This window comes from Saccostrea cucullata, unplaced genomic scaffold (genome assembly GCF_032062105.1).
Source record: "Saccostrea cucullata isolate Sc308-1 unplaced genomic scaffold, CSIRO_AGI_Scuc_v1 ctg2945, whole genome shotgun sequence".
NCBI classification, from domain to species: Eukaryota; Metazoa; Mollusca; class Bivalvia; order Ostreida; family Ostreidae; genus Saccostrea; species Saccostrea cuccullata.
The window spans coordinates 73,095-91,585 of record NW_026924586.1 but is presented as its reverse complement, the minus strand read 5'-3'; the positions used below and the strand labels follow the sequence as shown (position 1 = coordinate 91,585).

The following is an 18,491-nucleotide window of genomic DNA, read 5'->3' as shown; positions in this document are numbered from 1 at the left end:
CATAACGTTTGAACCATGAAAGAAAGAGACTTCATACTTGGTATGCTTACTACACTAATAAAGTTTTTTCAAATGACACAAAGGTCAATGACCTGGTGACCTTGACTGTGACCTATATTCTAACAATAGCTTTTTCGTACCTTTTACCATAACTTTTGAACCATAAAAGATAGAGACTTCATATTTGGTGTGCATAATCAACTTATCAAGTTCTTTCAAATGACACCAAGGTCAACGACCTTGTGACCATGACTGTTACTTATGGTTGTATGCTAAAAATAGCTTTTTTTGTTGCCGCCGGGTGCATAGTGTTTCACGAACACATCTTGTTCGTATCGTATTTTTGCATATTTGTACAAAGAATGATAACTCTTCACACATGGGTAATAAAATTCAGAAAAAAATTTCTTTAACTAGTGTACATGTATCTATTTCAAGAATGATATCAGCTCTTAAAAACAAACACTAAAAAAATCATAGAAAAGCGTTCTGGAGTGATAACCATTATTAAAGCATTCTAATTTTTCTTCATTGTGTTAAATTATTGATTTTTGTCAGAAGGCTGCAATAACGTTGATCGATGACGTCACAAATATATCAAAACAAAAATTAAGAGAGTGTGATGACGGCGCGGCTTGTATCCAGATATCTATGTTTAAGAGGCAAATACTTTATAAATTGTTTGTAATTTATTAGAGAAAAGGAGCACTGATCAGGTGTACGACTTTTAAAAGCCGTATGTTTTTTCTTTACTAAAGACAATAAGCTGTGTCCTTATGTAAGTCAGGATTTCCTCTAATATTCTTGAATGCAAATATAAGTAATAAACAACGATTATTCAGTGAACATGGCATTATGAATAGCAATAGCTCTGCTGGCATTTTTTCCATGATTTTTTTCATGGAATATGCCAGCAGAGCAATTGCTATTCATAACGCCATGTTCACTGAATAACGTTGTTTATTTCTTACATAACGCGAATATTATGTAAAATTCATATGGAGTAAGGTTAATTAAACAGATATGCTAATTTATTTTCATAGATTTCATAGATTTTATTCTCTTTTGAATACACAGTCATCTATAAAGTACGTATCCCGGTCGGCCTTTCCTCTGTCATTCCTGACAAAAAGCACAACAATAAGCTTCATATTTCAAAACAGAAGATTTTTACAGATGGATAGTTTGCCATCTAAAATACTTGGAAAGTGCTGCAAGAATCCCGAGTTAAACATGGTTAAGTTATACGAGACATTTCGCTTCATATGTATAAAATTCAAAACATTGGGTAAGGTTTCGTGCGAATGTTTGGAATAATTATTTTACTGACAGGACAGTGGGATTCTAGGAGCACATATCATGCAAAAAAAGATGATTAGACTATATTATTTACTTCAATAATTTATTAAATACCGGGGTAATGTTGTTCTATAAGCTTTTTTATTAAGGAACATTTCGCTAAAAATAGAAGTCACCTGATGCAGTGGTGGTGGTGCACATCTTTGCGTTAGACACTCTTTTATCTTAATGCAATAGTTAATGATAGTTTACGTTTATCAGTGGTTTGGGTAAACTATCAAACTAAATTTTCTTTAAAAAGTCTAATTTCCCGAGAAATGATTTATATGCTCCCTTAACATACCTGCGTAATCAGGAAACAATTGTTCTTAATTTAAAGACTTTGTTGCGATAAAACATGTGGCAATAGTGTAAACTTTTAACGTCATGATTTTTAATCTAGATCATCGCCTAAATATGGCTGAGATATTGCCGACTTATATTACAATAAAAATAAAATAATAATAATCAGATATTTACTTCCTTCTTCTTGACGTTTTTCTTTCCCTTTGAGGATAATAAAACTGTTTTTTGATTAATATTTTTATGAGTGTGCACCTGTGCGTACCTGCCGGGGTCATCACCTGAGTATTTTACAAGTTTTTTTTTTAAGACAACCCTTTATATAGATTAAGAAAAGTGTTTATAAGATTGAGACATGTATGCTGTAGAAAACTCAAGTGAGCTTTCCTGATCAAATTTTGTTAAATGTGCACAATTTCAACTTCTTCTAAAAAATAACGGAGCTTATTTCAACCAATTGAAAACTCCTGGGTAAAGGGAATTTAATTTTGCTGAAATGAGGGACAGTGCACTCTTCTAAGGGAGATAATTGAGATTAAATAAACTTATTGGCAAGTTTGAAAAAGCTTCTTGGGTAGTGTTGGGTCGCGATGGACGAGCAAATATTTACAAAAAATCTATTTTCCAATATTCAAAACCTTTCCATAAGCACAACAATGCTATGATTTTTAGTCATATTTTTATTGATATAAATATTGATATAAATATCTTCAGATAGTGTATGTTCGTATCTTAACCTAGGTTGGGGGTGTTTATAATTACACACAAAGATTAAAACATTTCAATACTTAACTGAGTGCTGCTTTTTCCTAGGCACAATGCTATGGTGAGCAATGTGGCTCATGTGTCTCTTATTGATCATTTTTTCTACGAACCGTTTTTTTCAACTGTATAATTTACATGTTTTTGTTTGAAGCCCGTCTGTTAAATGTGCACAATTATTTGATTTAAACATTTGATTTTTATACATGTAGTGTATAATTCAATTGGTTACAAGCTATAGTAAAGTGACAAGTGAACGTTAACCGACAGGAAATTTGCTGAATAAAGCAACTCCTATGTGATGTGATTGAGGTACAACGGATGATGCAATATTATCGAAATGATACCAAAATTACTCCCTGTTATTGATCTGCTAGGCTTTCCCTTAAAATTAAGTATGTTAAAGTTGTTAATGTTTTGAAATAATAGTTTTTTTGTATGCATATCTTACACGCAGACAAAGCAATACATGATTGGCAATTTCGAAATATTTGCTTAAAGTACTTTTTGTTATCTAAAGATATTCATCATTAATGCATCAGCAAACAGTCCTTTATGTTTCAATATTGGATTTTCGGCACTGTTCTGTACATTGGCATCCAGAATCCAATTTTTTCCTCATTGATTCTCAATTTTTATGATAAAAAGTCATGCAGGTTAAAGAAGAAGGGACGCTTTGTTTTTAATTTAGATATTCGGTGGCTGTGATGTTTAATTTGGATTGTGTTATAGCTTTTTTTGCAGCATAGATGCTAAGTTCGGAAACGCAACAAGCAGTAATTTACAAATGTTTGATTTTTTTATCTTATGATTTTCAGAAGCGAATAAAGTAAGGCTAAATTCACGCTTCAGAACATCAGAGATTTGATAAAAATTTTCAATGTTTATCTGTTTACTTTACTAAGTACAATATGACTGTTAAAACACCCCCCTCCCAGCCATTCAAGTAAAACGTGCAAGACTGCCCTAAACAACAATTGCAGCTTAATTTCTACGATACAATAGGTTCATTAATATCGAGATCTCAGCGAAGGAATTATTCTTTTATATTTTTAAATGCCCGTTTTTCAGACAATTAGATCAAATTTTCTCTAACTTGGAGCAGTGTAGTCACCCTTGGACTTCCGGAACAAGGACTGTCCTTAATTCATAGGATACGTAAGACCCTGCTTAGGCGAAATGTAGTGAAATTTCGCATCAGCAACTCTCCATTACCTTTGCATTGAAATTTTCCAACTAGAGCAATGGAAATGCGTACATAAGCCATTTTCAAATAGCCTGAGCATTGTTTCGGGAAACGAAAGTAGAGGTTATTTTTTGAAATATTGCTGCATTACGTATGATAAACAGTAAAAACTCTTAAAACTCCATAATATTGCCAAATGTTTTGTTAAACATGAAATTTTTGATTTCTGTTAAGCAGACTAAAACTTGACTTCCGGTTATGGTATGAAAATCGTTCAACCGTTAATTTACTGTTGTTTACCAAATTCAAGATATTCATAATTTTAAGATACAAAATTCTCTACTTTACATAATTATTTCCCCCTAAAATAGGGTGTTACGTTTCTTTTGCGTGTCAGTATATTTTTGATGTCATACGTGATCTTTTTTCTACGATTATTTCAATATTGTGAAGAAATAAGTGAAAAATACTTTGTGATATCAAATATCGACCTAGAGGCTGCCTGATATAAAGCTTGTGAATCAAGATAGAAAACTACTCCGAGTTCGATGTAGCACCGCTGAGGATAAAACAACAAACGACAATAGTGGAAAGGCTTATTGTATTTCTTCTAGAGGTCTTTCTCTCGAAACAATGTTTGCTTTTTATTACAATGTTGTTAATTACATTTAAAGGATCTGCAGAAGAATCCGAATTTCTTTTTTTTAAAATGATCGGATTCTGCCTGGAATGAATTTGGAGATGGGCGTTTGCTCTGATCCTGATTTATATAGTTTAAATGGATTTCGACGTTTTGCTTGAATATTGCTTATTGTTATCTTCATAATTTATTCTTACTTAGACCGCTTGTGACTTCCTTTATAACAACGTATATTACATTTACTATTTTGTCCTCTTAATTCCTTCTACAGAATGTTTGCAGAAATCTAATTTTTCTTCAGAAAAAATTAATACATTCTTTTCAATCAAGTTAAAGATATAAGTTTAGCTTTTAATTCGTAACGATTTTATTTCTTTGTTGTTTTTGTGAAAAGTGCTTCGAACATATAGATTCTACTTTTCAATTGTTATATAATATTTGTTAGACAGAATCTTTTAGTATCATGTGTTTTATATCTGATATATTTTATATTACATTTCATGTAGCTGCAAAAGTTAAAAAATGTATCTTTTATTTTTAGATAAAAGGTATCGTGGTTTTCCAAAAATCCTTATCACGTATTCAAGCTACTTTTATAGTAATAGGTTAATCCACGCCTCCGCAATTCAGTTGAAAAGCTTATCAATCTACATATACATGCACGCGTAGTTGTAAATATTTAAACAGCGACACCAAGTTTGATTTCATTCCGATAGTGTCTTTTTTAGGTGCTGGGAATAATATAGTATTTGATTTTTCTTATATGTTAAGCTTTTAAAAAGAACAAAATCAAGGTATAGATATGTATTTAAACAATAAAACATTCTTTTATTCACGAAGATTAATATGTCTTATTTGATCAAGTGACTGGATATTTTTTCTTCAATCTCTTAATAGACTACTCTTAAAATAAGATCATAAAAGTCTCGTCGTTAGGACACAAGAGTAAGAGTTTTGGAGTTGACTATAAACAAAGGAAAAATTGAACCTACGACTTCCGAGCAGCAATGAAAGGTCCTTATACGTGAGTGGTAGAATATAAAAGATGTATGTGTAAGTACATGTATTATTAGAAAAAAAAGAATTTACATGTAATTGCTAAGGTTAAAAGTCAAATGTGTTATCAAATTCAGTTTATTTTTTTTTCTTCAATTTTACGGCAAATCTCGTAATTCGATATCTTTATTAATAAATTAATCTGCAGCTAAGCTATTCAATTTCTCTGTCTTCTGATGAAGCTGTGTAAACCTAGGACCCGTGTCTCAGTAGGTGTTGGCACAAAATGAATCACAATAAAGATGGCGTCCCAATGCTTCTGAAACATTTTCTAAGAGGAAGTTTACATTTAAAAAACAAACAAACAAACGAACAAACAAAAACCTACCTTAGTCGACACTAGATTTCTAAATATTTACATCATAACATTTATATTGTGATCTAAATCCCAGGGTTGGTGTTTGAATTCTAATAGAATAACTTATTTTGCCGAGCTTATTATTGTTTGCTGTAATCAAGAGTCATAAAATTATAATTTTAGAAGTCTGTCATTTCCACAGATTATTAATCTGTAGTAGAGAATTGATCTATCAATAGTGTGTAAATGGTTTTCCTTTGTGATCGTTGTAATTAGAAGGAGCGATGTATTCTCTCTTACTCAATCCTTTTTTCATAACTGAATGCATTCTCTGTTTACCCTTAAAACAATAACCCATCATCCCCACAAGTATTCTGTTAATACATATTAACCACTGCTATCAGAAGAGATAAATGTCCACTATGTAAATACAAATTCATCAATCGTTTAATTGCAATACTAGTACTCTATTAACAAAAGAAATAGGCCGCTAATGCATATAGTTCTCGTCAATTATCTTATTGATATTGATTATGCAATATTCCTAATGTTTTGGAGGTCCATGTTTGTTCTGCTCCTATTTAATGCTGTTTTATGGACTCTTGAAGTGGAATACGGTTCGTTATCTCTGTATGTTTCATTACTATTTAATGTAATTGCGCAATGAAATTCAAATCAGTTTTGCACTCCTGGAGAAATACTGTCATGTATGCTAAATCACAAGCAATGCTTATCTTTGGAACAGTTTTGCTTTTCTCAAGATGTTTTTGCCAATCATTTGAAAATGTCACTATTCTTACTAAGTACCTGCTAGATGAAAACAGGAATTTACCGACAATTCGTCCCGTTCAGAACCAGACAAATCCGGTTGAAGTTGTCGTACATTTGCTTCTACATCGCCTTGTCAGCTTTGACGATATACATGGACTCCTTTATATAGTAGGATCTTTTGGAATTCTGTGGAAAGACGAACTCAAAGTTTGGAATAAGGAGAAATTTGGAATTTCGAAAATCAACTTGAAGGCAAGTGAAGTTTGGACTCCAGATGTAAGACTCGTGAATCAAGGTGGTGAATTACTTAACGTTCGATGTTCTACAGATGAAGACGAAGTAACTTACGACGATAAAGGAAATGCTTATTGTTTTGTTTCGCGGCAATTTGTTCTGTCGTGTTCTCCGAATATGTTCAAGTTTCCCTTCGATGAGAACGTCTGTCCCCTTGACTTTCAATCCACTGCAATAGAGTCAGAAGTAAAATTTATTTCACCAAAATTCGCTGCTGACATTAATTTTCAAGATACTTTTTTGCAGTGGAAATTAATGCCGTTGCATTATAATTTGACAACTACTGAAAATTATCATCTTTCGAAGGTTACATTTTATGTTCTTCTACAGCGTAGTCCATATTTTGTTCTTATCAATGTGGTTTTTCCAAATTTGGTTTTAGGATTCGTCCATATACTAGTCTTTTTTCTTCCAGTTGAATCAGGAGAAAGGATAGGGTACTCGATCACAATATATCTTGCCATAGTAGTTTTTATGTCCAATATTTCATCGATTTTACCTCCAACTAGCAATCCGATCAGCGTGTTTAATGTTATGGTATTTTCACAGCTTTGTATTTCTTCCTGTATAATGGCGTCTGTGATATTTATTTCTCGAGTATATCATATAGATGAAAGTTCACATATTTCGTGTGTTCTTAAGATCTTTCTTAGGAAGAAAAATAACAAGATTCAAGAAAAAGATACTAACCACCCGAACGCATGGAAAGAAATGGGGAAATCATTGGATAAAATTATGTTTTATGTATTTCTTTTCTGCATGTTAGCTGAAATAATAATCATTTTTCCTCTCATGAATTATTCATAAAATGTGTGGCCTACATAATTGACAATTTATTTGTAATTAACTTATATCTCATAGTCGTGTACCTTTTAAAATTGGCCTAAAACATAACATGAAAATTGATTTTTGTAAATTCCTTGCTATTTTTTTTTTACATTCTCTTAAAATTGTGCACTGTTTTTGCAGAAAGAAACACTAAGTCACAAACATGTATTATTTGAGTACTATAGGGATTAGCTGTTTTTAGGTAAGGATTATTTTAAAAATAGCAAAAATATTATATGTGAAAGGTTTTTCCTATTTGGTCATTCACGTAGAATCAGCTTGAATTAAAGGATGTGAAAAAATTATATAATATGTATTATATTAATATTTTCGTTATTTAAATGTGGATAATTGCATCATTACTACAAGGGTATTGACTGTTTATGAGGGCAGCACATATGTATGAATTGTTGAATCTGAAATAGAAAATGTTGTCCGAGGTCAAGGGCAACATTTTCACCTTCAGGTCAAATAAAGCATATGTTTCCCGAATCCCAATGTACATTCTTGAATTTATCACTGCTCTATACATTTGTATATATTCATATGAACTTTATATGGACAATTTTGTCTTAATCAATAAATATTTACATCCACTGAATATTTTCTCCTTTATTTCTTAAGAAACCCCATTGGGTTATTCACTGCATGAACTACATAAGGCATATCGCCTGTTCAGATTTCTTGATCAGTATCTGTACCGTCAATGACACGTATAAAGACGTTCGCATCATTAATACAATAATTAATTTTTTTAATCCTTCTTTAAATGATTATTTATAAACAATAAAATGTCTTTCTTTGTTCGTTATTACTGTAATTAACGGTCACAGCTATTGCAGAAAAAATTGACATAACCCGCTTACGCGGGTTATGCATTTTTTTTGCAACAGCTGCTTCCTTTAATTCCAGTAATAACAAACAAAGAAAATATTTCTTGTTTAAAATAACACAATAAATTTCACAAATTCCACATTGAATAGATTCTACATGTGGTTCCGTCTTTCAAATACTAGTCAAAACAATTCTTGCAGGTCTAAAGGTCGGCTACTTCCGTGGTGCAGATGTTGAATGGGGATTAATTACTTGCGATTGTTGTCAAACCCTTCTTATGTTGTATTGGCAGGCCGGTTTACAGTGCAATTGTTAGACCATGTAAAATTAATTAATTTCAGTTATGAATATATTAAATATCATTTAAACCTTTGTTGATTGCATATCTATAAAAATGATGTAATGTTTTTGCTAGACAATGTATTACATGTACATGTATGGCGTCACGAAATGCGTTGACTCCATTTCTAATCTGAAATAAACACCTAATAAAGATTTTCTCTGAGGATTACAGGACGTGTTTTACTTCTTAGATCAGAGGATGTGCTCACATTATTTTTCTTTTCTGAAAGTACTCTAATATATTTGTTTGCATTAAAATTTAAGAAATTGCAATTCCATAAAGTCTTTGTTCCAAGACCTTGAGTTAAGGGAGATTTAAATTGGAAATGAAAGTATTTAGTCCCTACTTTATTTTTTGATGTTTCAAACGTTACATGTTAGTCAATAAATTGGTATATCCACACGCCCTTTTTAAGACAGGCGCGGATCCAGAATTTTTTCCAGGAGGGGGGGGGGGCAAAAAAAAACTTAATTCGCCCAAATGTGAAAAAACCTATTTCGTGGGGGGCGGGCGGGTAGACGATCACTTCTATTGCCCCAAATTTTCAATTTTCATACCCATTTCACACATATTCATGTTCACCAGGGGAGTCAGCGTTTTCCGTGGGGGGTCCAAGGTAAATTTTTTCTTGCTTTCGTATATACATTTTTTCACCGTGTAAATTCCAGTGGGGGCCTGACACCCCCTGACCCCCCCCCCTCTCTAGATCCGCGCATGTTATACATAAAATGAACCAAGATCTTTATCAGCATTATTCACGTCTTCAATGAAATTATTTATTGGCATTTGTCTCCCTTTTTGTCCTTCCATACAATCGCTTGTCTTATAAGAAAGAAAATTATCAGAAAACAATAACCAACCCTATCTCGTTCTTTTTTATTTCGTTCTGTTTTTCTCCGAAAACACACCTCATATGCATAGACATGTATTACAAGTTCAGTTTATTTTTATGTTAGTCTTTATTCATAAAACTTATAAGAACGTACTTGGTAATTTTTTGGGGGGGGTAACTGTTTGTTTGTTTGAACACCTGATATGACAGTGCTCTGTTAGAATTAAGTAGAATGCATTTTTGGAATTAAATAGTCTTTTATTAATAATTAATAAAATGACAAATAATCAAAATTAGTAAACACATATTCGTATAATTGACGACATCAAACACAATCAAACACATTAAGTACTGATTAATAGAAAGACTCAAATTAGCAGAAATGATCATAATTTTTTTTATTTCGAAGTATTTTCCAATAAAATTCGCAGAAATAACAGTAAACAGAATGCATATTTCAGACTGGAAAAAAATGGTCAAAGTTGGGGCAATACCCGCCCATTAACATTTTACCCATGGTATATAAATTCACTGCAAACAGAATGAAGTCAATGCAGAATGCAGAACGTAAGTCAAAGATTGATTATAACTATTCACGTAATTTCCCTTTATGACTGACTTCCTTCTGTTTCAAATTTTGACATTTGACTTTGAAGCATCCATACTTTAAAGACGGCAAATTGGAATCTTCTTGCTATTCAATGCTTTAAGGGGTATTGTAAGGCATTGCTGAATCCCAACGCTATTAACATGTATTTGCTGTTAGAATTGGATTAAAAAATTAGATGGTGATGACTTTATTAATTTTTGTCTCGTTTAATTTTTTTTTTTTGTGAAAGCGAAAAATCAGATAAGAGATCTTGTTTGAACGATATATAATCTATTCGAGGATGGTTCTTGTGTCTAGATACAAGAATGCATGAATATGTGCTTGTAGATACAGGAATTATTTGTACTTGACATCTGTATAACATGGAAGAATATTCAAATATAACTGTGTGTGAGTTTTAAGTTTTCTGTTAATTTTTGTTTATATTATCCGTATCTAGTGAATAAAATATAGTGCATGTCTAAACCTTTTTATTATATATTCACCAAATTAAGCAAGATACGAACACCTTATCTTACAGGAACATGTAATGTACATGGTGTTTCAGAAAAAATTGAAAGCTTATTGATTGATCACATTTTACAGGTCTTTCCATTACTGTCTCATCTCAAATGTTGATTTCATGTGTTGTTTCACTGAAAACATTCAGTATTCAGACAACAGATAAAATCAAGGAAGTGGGTTTTAAGTAAGGTAATTGTGAAATCCTAATTTGTTCTGAACCGATTTGAAAGTGTTGAATCGTCCACCAAACAATTATTCTTATATAACATTTTTATATTAACATTAACTTATTATATTAACAGTCAAAGATGTCAGATTTTAATCAGGTTTCTACATGGTGCTGTGTATTTATCTAATTTCATCGTTATAAAGTCATACTTGTTTCATTGTCCTATTCCCAAATTTCGGTCTTTGACCAATAACAGTACTGTACCACTAGCTTCAAATTGTTTCAGTTTTGTACAACGCCAATTTATATATTTTTTTATTTCTTGCATTCTGGGAACGTTAGATAAGTTCTCCTTATGACAAAAGCTGACTGTGAATTTTTTTTTTGTTTCTTCTTATTTGAATTTTAAATAGAGATTGAAATTTTCAGTGATGTTATAAATAATCAAATATGGCGTCCCGAAGAATTCAAATGCAAATTATTTCTAAAATTCCGCTTATAAATAGAATTTGAAAAAAATAATATAATAATTTAATTAGTTTGAATATCAATAGTTTGAGCAAAATAAATGGATATAGCGTTGAATGATTTTTAAGCATTGTTGGGCGTTAATGATGTCTCTCTGAAAAGACATTAATGATAATAAGGAGTGTACATTGTATAAGACAACAACTGAATACTAGAAGTTAGGTTTATGAGAAATGCATAACTGACTATCAAAAAAAAAAAGATTCTCATTTTGCTTTCAGCCTTTGGCTGTACCACATAATATAAGTAAATATAGAATTGCCATCTTTTCTTTGATTGCCTGTGAAATGTGGATTGATAGGTCATCAAGATGCAATCATGCGATTTGGTACAGCTTGCATAGAATTGTACGTGGTTTTGATTGTCATGTAATTGCCTTATCATTGACTTTAATAGAAAATGGAGAGTGTAGATCAAATCACAGATATGAGGAGGGGCATATTGCACAAGTACCTTGTGCAATAAATTTCATTACAGACGTTGAGTCCGCTTTAGATTTACTCATACAATATAGATTTGTCCACCGCTGCTTCAGTGTTTGTTAATGCGGTCAACATGGTGAAATAAAGACAGGTCGTCCCTACGAGTTGACTTGACCCGACCAATGCCGCGAGGTAAAGTCAGACAAGCAAGAGGCCACAAAGAAGCTATTAATTTAATCAAGTTTAACTCATAAGTTGTAATGAATTGTTTTGTTATATCAAAAAGAGTTGAAACAGTTTTCGTATAAATAATGATTATTGAGATAAATTGTATGCGACATTGTATTAGGTCTACTTACCGCTATATTGTAGTTTTTCTTGATTTATATCGGGGTACGTTTGTAAAATTTTTGAAGTTTTCGTCCACAAACGTATAATTTTTGCACCGCTGATTTGTTAATTAATCTGTTTTATTATACCTCTATTGATAATACTCGAATTTGATTGGCTGGTAAGAAAACTTTAAAACACAACAATGACTCCAAATGGTACTGTTTACAGCAATACTGACCTAGGAATCATTGCACGTGGGATATAATGACCCGGTCATTATTTTTAATGACCGCTAAAAATGACCGCTTAATCAAAAATTCGTTTTTGAGTGAAGTTAATGCATGAAATAATAATAATTTGAAAAATAAACATGTTTTTAAAATTGTGCATGGTGTATTTTGCATTACCATACAGAATACGGTAAAAATTTATCGTTACAATATATTGTTTCAATATATCGTTACAATTAAGTTCAATAGAATGTAGAGGCGGCTCTTTAAAGAGTTTAATTCTGTGTTAGATTTTGACTGTGTAGAGGAAAAGTAATCGTTAGTTATAACAATGTATGTCGCTATCAACTAAATATTGTTTTTATCAGTAAATCATCATGCAAAAACTTACACGACTTGCAGACGTCAATGTAAACAACTTCACTATCCTGTCTGTAGCGAATCCCGATCCCGATCAAAGAAAGAATTGATAACGGTTAGAGATTCATACTTTTCAATATATATCGGTATAATAAAACAATTAATTACCCCTTGTGAGTTCAACATGGTGAAATAAGGACCCTCGACCTGGCCCACTCGATGACCTACGCGGCCTCGGTCAGGTCAGGTCAACTCGTGTGCAAGGTCTTGGGTCCTTATTTTCCCATGTTGACCTCACAAGGGGTAATTAATTGTATAATATTACCTATTATATATATTTGTAAATTCATAAAAAAAAACTTTTCCAAAGTACAATAAAAATCCGGAATTTTTCTTTCTTTATAAAAGAATCGAATTTATGTGGTAAGTCTTAAAGAAAACAATATATTTTTGATATATCAGAAAAAAGCCATGCATATTTTACATGTATATATTACGGTATTTTGTGAATATTCAATTATTTTTTATGATTTATCTTTATTGAACTCGTACGTATAATGTAAAAATACTTAATAATATATTCCAACGAGCAAGGGTTCCTTTCAATTTATCATTGAGTCAGATACTGACTGATGTTTTTCATTGTTAGTCCATTATCTATACAGTACGTACACTGAATTGAACACGGATTTTTTCGTTTAATCCCGATCATGACAAGGGGCACACGGCAGGTGTGACTGGTCGTAGAGGATGGAAACTCATCCATGGCACTTGATCCCACCTAGCTGTTATGATTATGAGGTCTTTGTTTGCTCCTACACATGTATTTTGTATCGGTTAATGGACTTTTGATCTTGAATACTGTTCGTTATCTCCATAGAGACTTTTGCATTAAATACCTTTTATGTTCCTATTAGGCCTATGTAGATATAGGATGAAATTGAGCAAAATTAGAGTTTTTATCTGCTGGAAAATTACATAAATGTGCACATTTGATTTCTTTTTATATGCAGCACCATTCGCATGGACTGATTAACTTACCAGTTTCACATTTAACATGCATTTAAATTTGCATCCACATGTAAAAGTATTTTTGCTAAACTTTCACATTGAACTTAACAGATTAGATCAAATGGCAATGATTTACGAAGTTTTAACGATTGCAAATTGCTTTAGGTTCAGAAGAAGGAAAAAATTTCCATACTGTATAGTTTTAGATTTTTGACTAGGTTGTTTTAGAAATCATTGGGCTAGGGACCGAAAGGGCAGACTGGTACAAAAAATTGTGTGACAAACATTTTTTTTACTAATATTGTTTGACGATTCTCACTGGAGTAGGGTCTTGCAAATGGGAAGACATGTATTCGAAATATTTTGCAATTATTATGAATTGGACAGTTATTTAGGTCCCAAGGAAAATTAGGTTTGCCACCCACTAAGAGTCTAAAAAGCAAGTACCTTTTACATTGTACTGGCCAAAAAATGCACCAGGAGTACATATGTACATATGCAAGAAATTTGCACCAGGTTTGAAAAGATGCAAATTTACAACCGGGCGCATATTTGCACAAATGTTAATTTATTTTCGCATTTATGCAATTGTGTTAATATGCAAAATTCACAACCGGGGGGTAAATCAGCGCATGCGAATGGAACTTATAAATCGTAACAGAGTTTCCGAAGTTAAATAGGCAAAAGTAAAGTACAATGAATATAAAGTAAATTTCTAATATGTAAAAAGATTGATTGATTGATTGTCCCTCTCCAGAATATTTCACTGATATGGAGACGTCACAATTGCTGGTGAAAGGCTGCAGATTTAGGCCTATGCTCGGCACTCAGGACCTTTGAGCAGGGAGGGATCTTTATCGTGCCACACCTCCTGTGACACGGAGCCTCGGTTTATACGGTCTCATCCGAAGGACCTCCCCATCTAGTCGCCTTTTACGTCAAGCAAGGGGGTACTGAGGACCTATTCTAGCCCGGATCCCCACGGGACAATATGTAAAAAGAAAATGTCAATGAAAACTCATGGAACATAAATAATAAATGTATAACACAGTAAGTAACAAAATAAGTAGAAAACGCACATTTATTGAATATTCCAAAAAAATGAGTGTGTACAATGTATCTTATAATTATTCATATCTGTTCCTAAATCAACTACATGACATTCATATATTTCGTCATGCTATAAGCCATTATAATTTATTGCCAGTTGAAACTGAAAGATATATTCATGGAAAAGTTCTGTTTGCAGTAGATCAATTATGTTCCCTGCGCTTGTGCTTTATCTCATTTAGTCATCTAGGATGTATGTAAATATAAAACACATCTTGTTGTTATGAGAGGTTTTCCTTATAAAATAGGTCCTTATATAATTTTCCAAATCATTTTACAAATCATCGAAACTTAGAATAATAATCTACTTTTGTAGTTATTCAATGCACTATTCTTATTTTTATTTTCTTTATGATTCTACCAGCTTAGTTTAATCAGTTCAATCATCATCAATTATATTTTGTAATCTTGCGGTTTACCAAGACATGTTATATAAAATCGATTATAAGATGATTCCTCAAACTTTTCTGTCTTGATAAAACAATGATTTTCATCTTCGATTTTAAGGGACTCAATCTTCAAATACTTAAAACATAAAAAAATAAGAAAAATCTTTACAATTTTAGAAATCACATTCACATGTAAATTATTGAAATTCTAGGAAATATGCAACCGATTGTGATGACCTTAAACACTATACATATGTGCGGTAGATCATACAATATGATATAAATCCATGTGATATAATTTCATTACATATAGTCCTTATTACAAATGATGCACACTGTATATAAAAAGCAGAATTGGATTTCCCTTCGGAATAGACAAATAAACATGTACATCGATATCTGTTTTACCTTGAATGCACATCATACACATGTAATGAACATGCAGATTTAACATATTTTTAGGTTTTAAAATGCAGTGGAAGAACTAGAAAAAGTGAATTTCTGCAAGACTTTCATCTTCTTTTTCTTTTTCTTTGTATGAAGATGATCTTCGTCCTCTTTCCCGCTGCTTCCGAGCCGCCTTTGATTTCGCAGCTCTTTCCTTTTCTATATAAACATTGAATTGACACTTAACTTAAATTCATGTACATGTACTAAAGTATATGACTGATTTTAATTACAAATCATTTATTTTTATCAATTTCAATACATTCTAACACATACATTTACAATACATACCTTTTTTTCCTGTTCTGTGATAGATTTTACATGATCTTTCACAATATCATAATTATGACGAACACTTTCGAGAATTTCTGTAATATGGCTGTTGCCCCAGTCTTTCGCCTCTGCAATATGATTAACTAATTCATTTAGCTGTCCAACTTTTTTGCAAAGACTGTTTGTATAGAATGATATGTTTTCAAAACGATCACTAAATTCCTCGTTTTGTATTTTATGCTTTTTTATGAACCGTTCAATTTCTTTAATGGTGTCATATATTTCGTTGCAGTACATAAGTTTAAAAGCTTCATATTCGTTTTCCTTCTTTCGATGTTCAAGGCTTTCATAATGTTCTTTAATGTTTTCCAGAGGTCTTTCCTCTTTGGAGAAATCACTTCGAAGTAAAAGTTCAAATGGATAATCAGGTTTTTCTGCTTTTGAAGATGACGGAAAAACGTGAAACGAATCATACACATCATTCTCTTCATTAAACGTTGTATCAGTCGTTATTCTTTCTTGAGTTTGTTCCTCATCTGAATACGATAAAATAATCACAGAATCTTTTCTTTCTGAATCACCTGTAGGACTATAGAGAGGACATCCGCATACTTGGCATTCATAAGTATTGTCATTTGAACAACCTAGCAATGAATTTATTTCTGTCATCTTTTTCTTCAAAAGTTTTTCTTTCAACAATTCACTGATTTGAGGTGCTCTTTTGTGTAGCAACACGTAACGAAAATATTTAACGATAGTTTTTGCGCACTCTCCTTCAGTATCTATAGGGGTTTCTTTAGAATTGCTCTGTTTCATGTCAACTTTGGAATCCCTTTCATATAAAACTGTCTCCTGTGTGTCTTCTTCTAAACAACTTAAACGTCCACTTTTTAGACTGGCTGTCCTTAAAGCTTTTGTACAAGGCAATGTCTTTAACGCACCCGTTTTGTGTTTTGTTCTTAAAATGCTCTCTGTACTTTTAATCTTTATCTCTGTATTAGGTGATAAAAAACGTTTTTCTTCACGTCTTTCAATATCAAAAAATGATATTTGAAAGTTTCCAAAACTCCATGTGTGCTCTTGCAGTTCATCATTGGATTCTTGATAAACAATGAAAAGCAACATCTTTCTGAAATTCTCCGGCTCTGTAAACTGAATATTTTGTAAATTTTCAGGTAATTTATTTTTCTTTTTTAAAAGAATCTCCATTTTCCTATTCAAATAGTATACTTTGCAAGCAAGCATCTCTTCGATGTCCGCTGCAGAATGAAACTCATTTCTAACATTGCAAAAAAGAATCAGACATAACTTCAGTAACCTCTCTAAAAATGCATGCTTTTGATTTTCTTGTGCTTGGTTTCCTTCTAGTTTCAAATATGAAACTGGTCTGTCAGTCAGTCTTTCTAACAGTTGCACGATACACTCTGGCGATTTCAAAAGATCGCTGCCATATTTCTGTAGATATTTCTTTTTGCACAAATCTTGAATAAGCGTGTCTTTATTGTGAAATGTCATATAGATGGACACAGCATTCAAAGGGTATGATTTGGGAAGAATAAATTGACATTCTTTAGACTTCAAGATGCCAATATAGGCTGCTGTTGAGAAAAGTGCAAGACAACTAAAAAATTCCAGCCAGTACATGAGATGGGGAGAATTTGAAAGGGGGCTTATATCTTGTTGACAAAGCATCTGACAAAATTTTGAAAATTCTAATAGAGCCTCGATAGGCTTCCCGGACTTTAAAAGTTTTTGACAAGAGACCATATATCGACAAAGTGATGCAGGTTTAACTCCGTGTTCTTGATTTTCACTTATTTCAAAGCCATGAGATACTCTCCAGTGTGGAGATTCACAATCTGTTTCATTCATATAAGCTTCTTCCATCTCTAGCAGAATTGTTTCAGGATCCTCGCTTGTACGAACATCAAAAATATCTCTGATAAACAAGAAACTTACAAAATAAAGAATGTGATTATGTTTTACGTCAGATTTCATTTCATCAGCCATGCTATCTAGAAATGACTTCATAGCTTGTCGAAAGTAGCCTTTTTGAACCTTTCGAATATATTTGAGCACTTTTAAAATTTCTCCAGGTTTAAAATTCGAAATACTGACTATGCCGTCATCTGGAAACAAATCTAGCATGATATCTTTGCATTTGTCAAATGTTGAGACATCAAGCTTTTTTAGACCCAAGCCTAAGCCGCTACTTCTTCTTTTAAAGTTTTTGGAACCTGTTCTTACATGGGCCTCAAGTTCAACTAAAAGTATATCCATTTGTATCAAATTCAAAAAGAGATCTGAATCCATCGGATTTGAATTGATAAATTCTGACAGAAGGTCATCTTTTTGTTTCCTTAGAATGCCTTCCAATTCATGTATCCATTCTTCTCCCCGCTGAATGAGATAGCGACAAATATCGTTCTTCGTTTTTTCTAATTTCACTTGACATTTGTGATCTCTAGACTTTTCAATATTTAGTGAAATCTTTAGCGCCATAGGTTTTTGTGACGGATAAACAGTAAGATCACTGTTTCCATAAGTCTTATGATAGCCAAAGTACTCCAAAACATCCACCCTTCGTTGTCTTTCACTTTCATTTATTGGATAAATTAAA

At 32.2% G+C, this 18,491-nt stretch overlaps 1 protein-coding gene across 1 annotated transcript; it reads right to left on the bottom strand.

The window, feature by feature from the left end:
* Nucleotides 1–14,715: 14,715 nt before the first annotated feature.
* Nucleotides 14,716–17,657, bottom strand: LOC134266759 (uncharacterized). The gene is made up of 2 exons (XM_062748981.1): nt 15,890–17,657; nt 14,716–15,757 (listed from the first exon to the last, which is right to left on the bottom strand). Exons 1-2 carry the CDS (start codon nt 17,636–17,638, stop codon nt 15,617–15,619), a joined length of 1,890 nt encoding a protein of 629 aa, XP_062604965.1. The 5' UTR covers nt 17,639–17,657; the 3' UTR covers nt 14,716–15,616.
* Between the last annotated feature and the right edge of the window lie 834 nt (nt 17,658–18,491).

What these genes read in the sequence shown, in the direction of transcription:
- LOC134266759 (XM_062748981.1), bottom strand. Translation starts at nt 17,638, where the DNA reads ATGGTCTCTTGTCAAAAACTTTTAAAGTCCGGGAAGCCTATCGAGGCT. An exon ending in TCACAGAACAGGAAAAAAAG is followed by an intron (nt 15,758 to 15,889) that starts GTATGTATTGTA and finishes ATGTTTATATAG; the next exon opens with AAAAGGAAAGAGCTGCGAAA.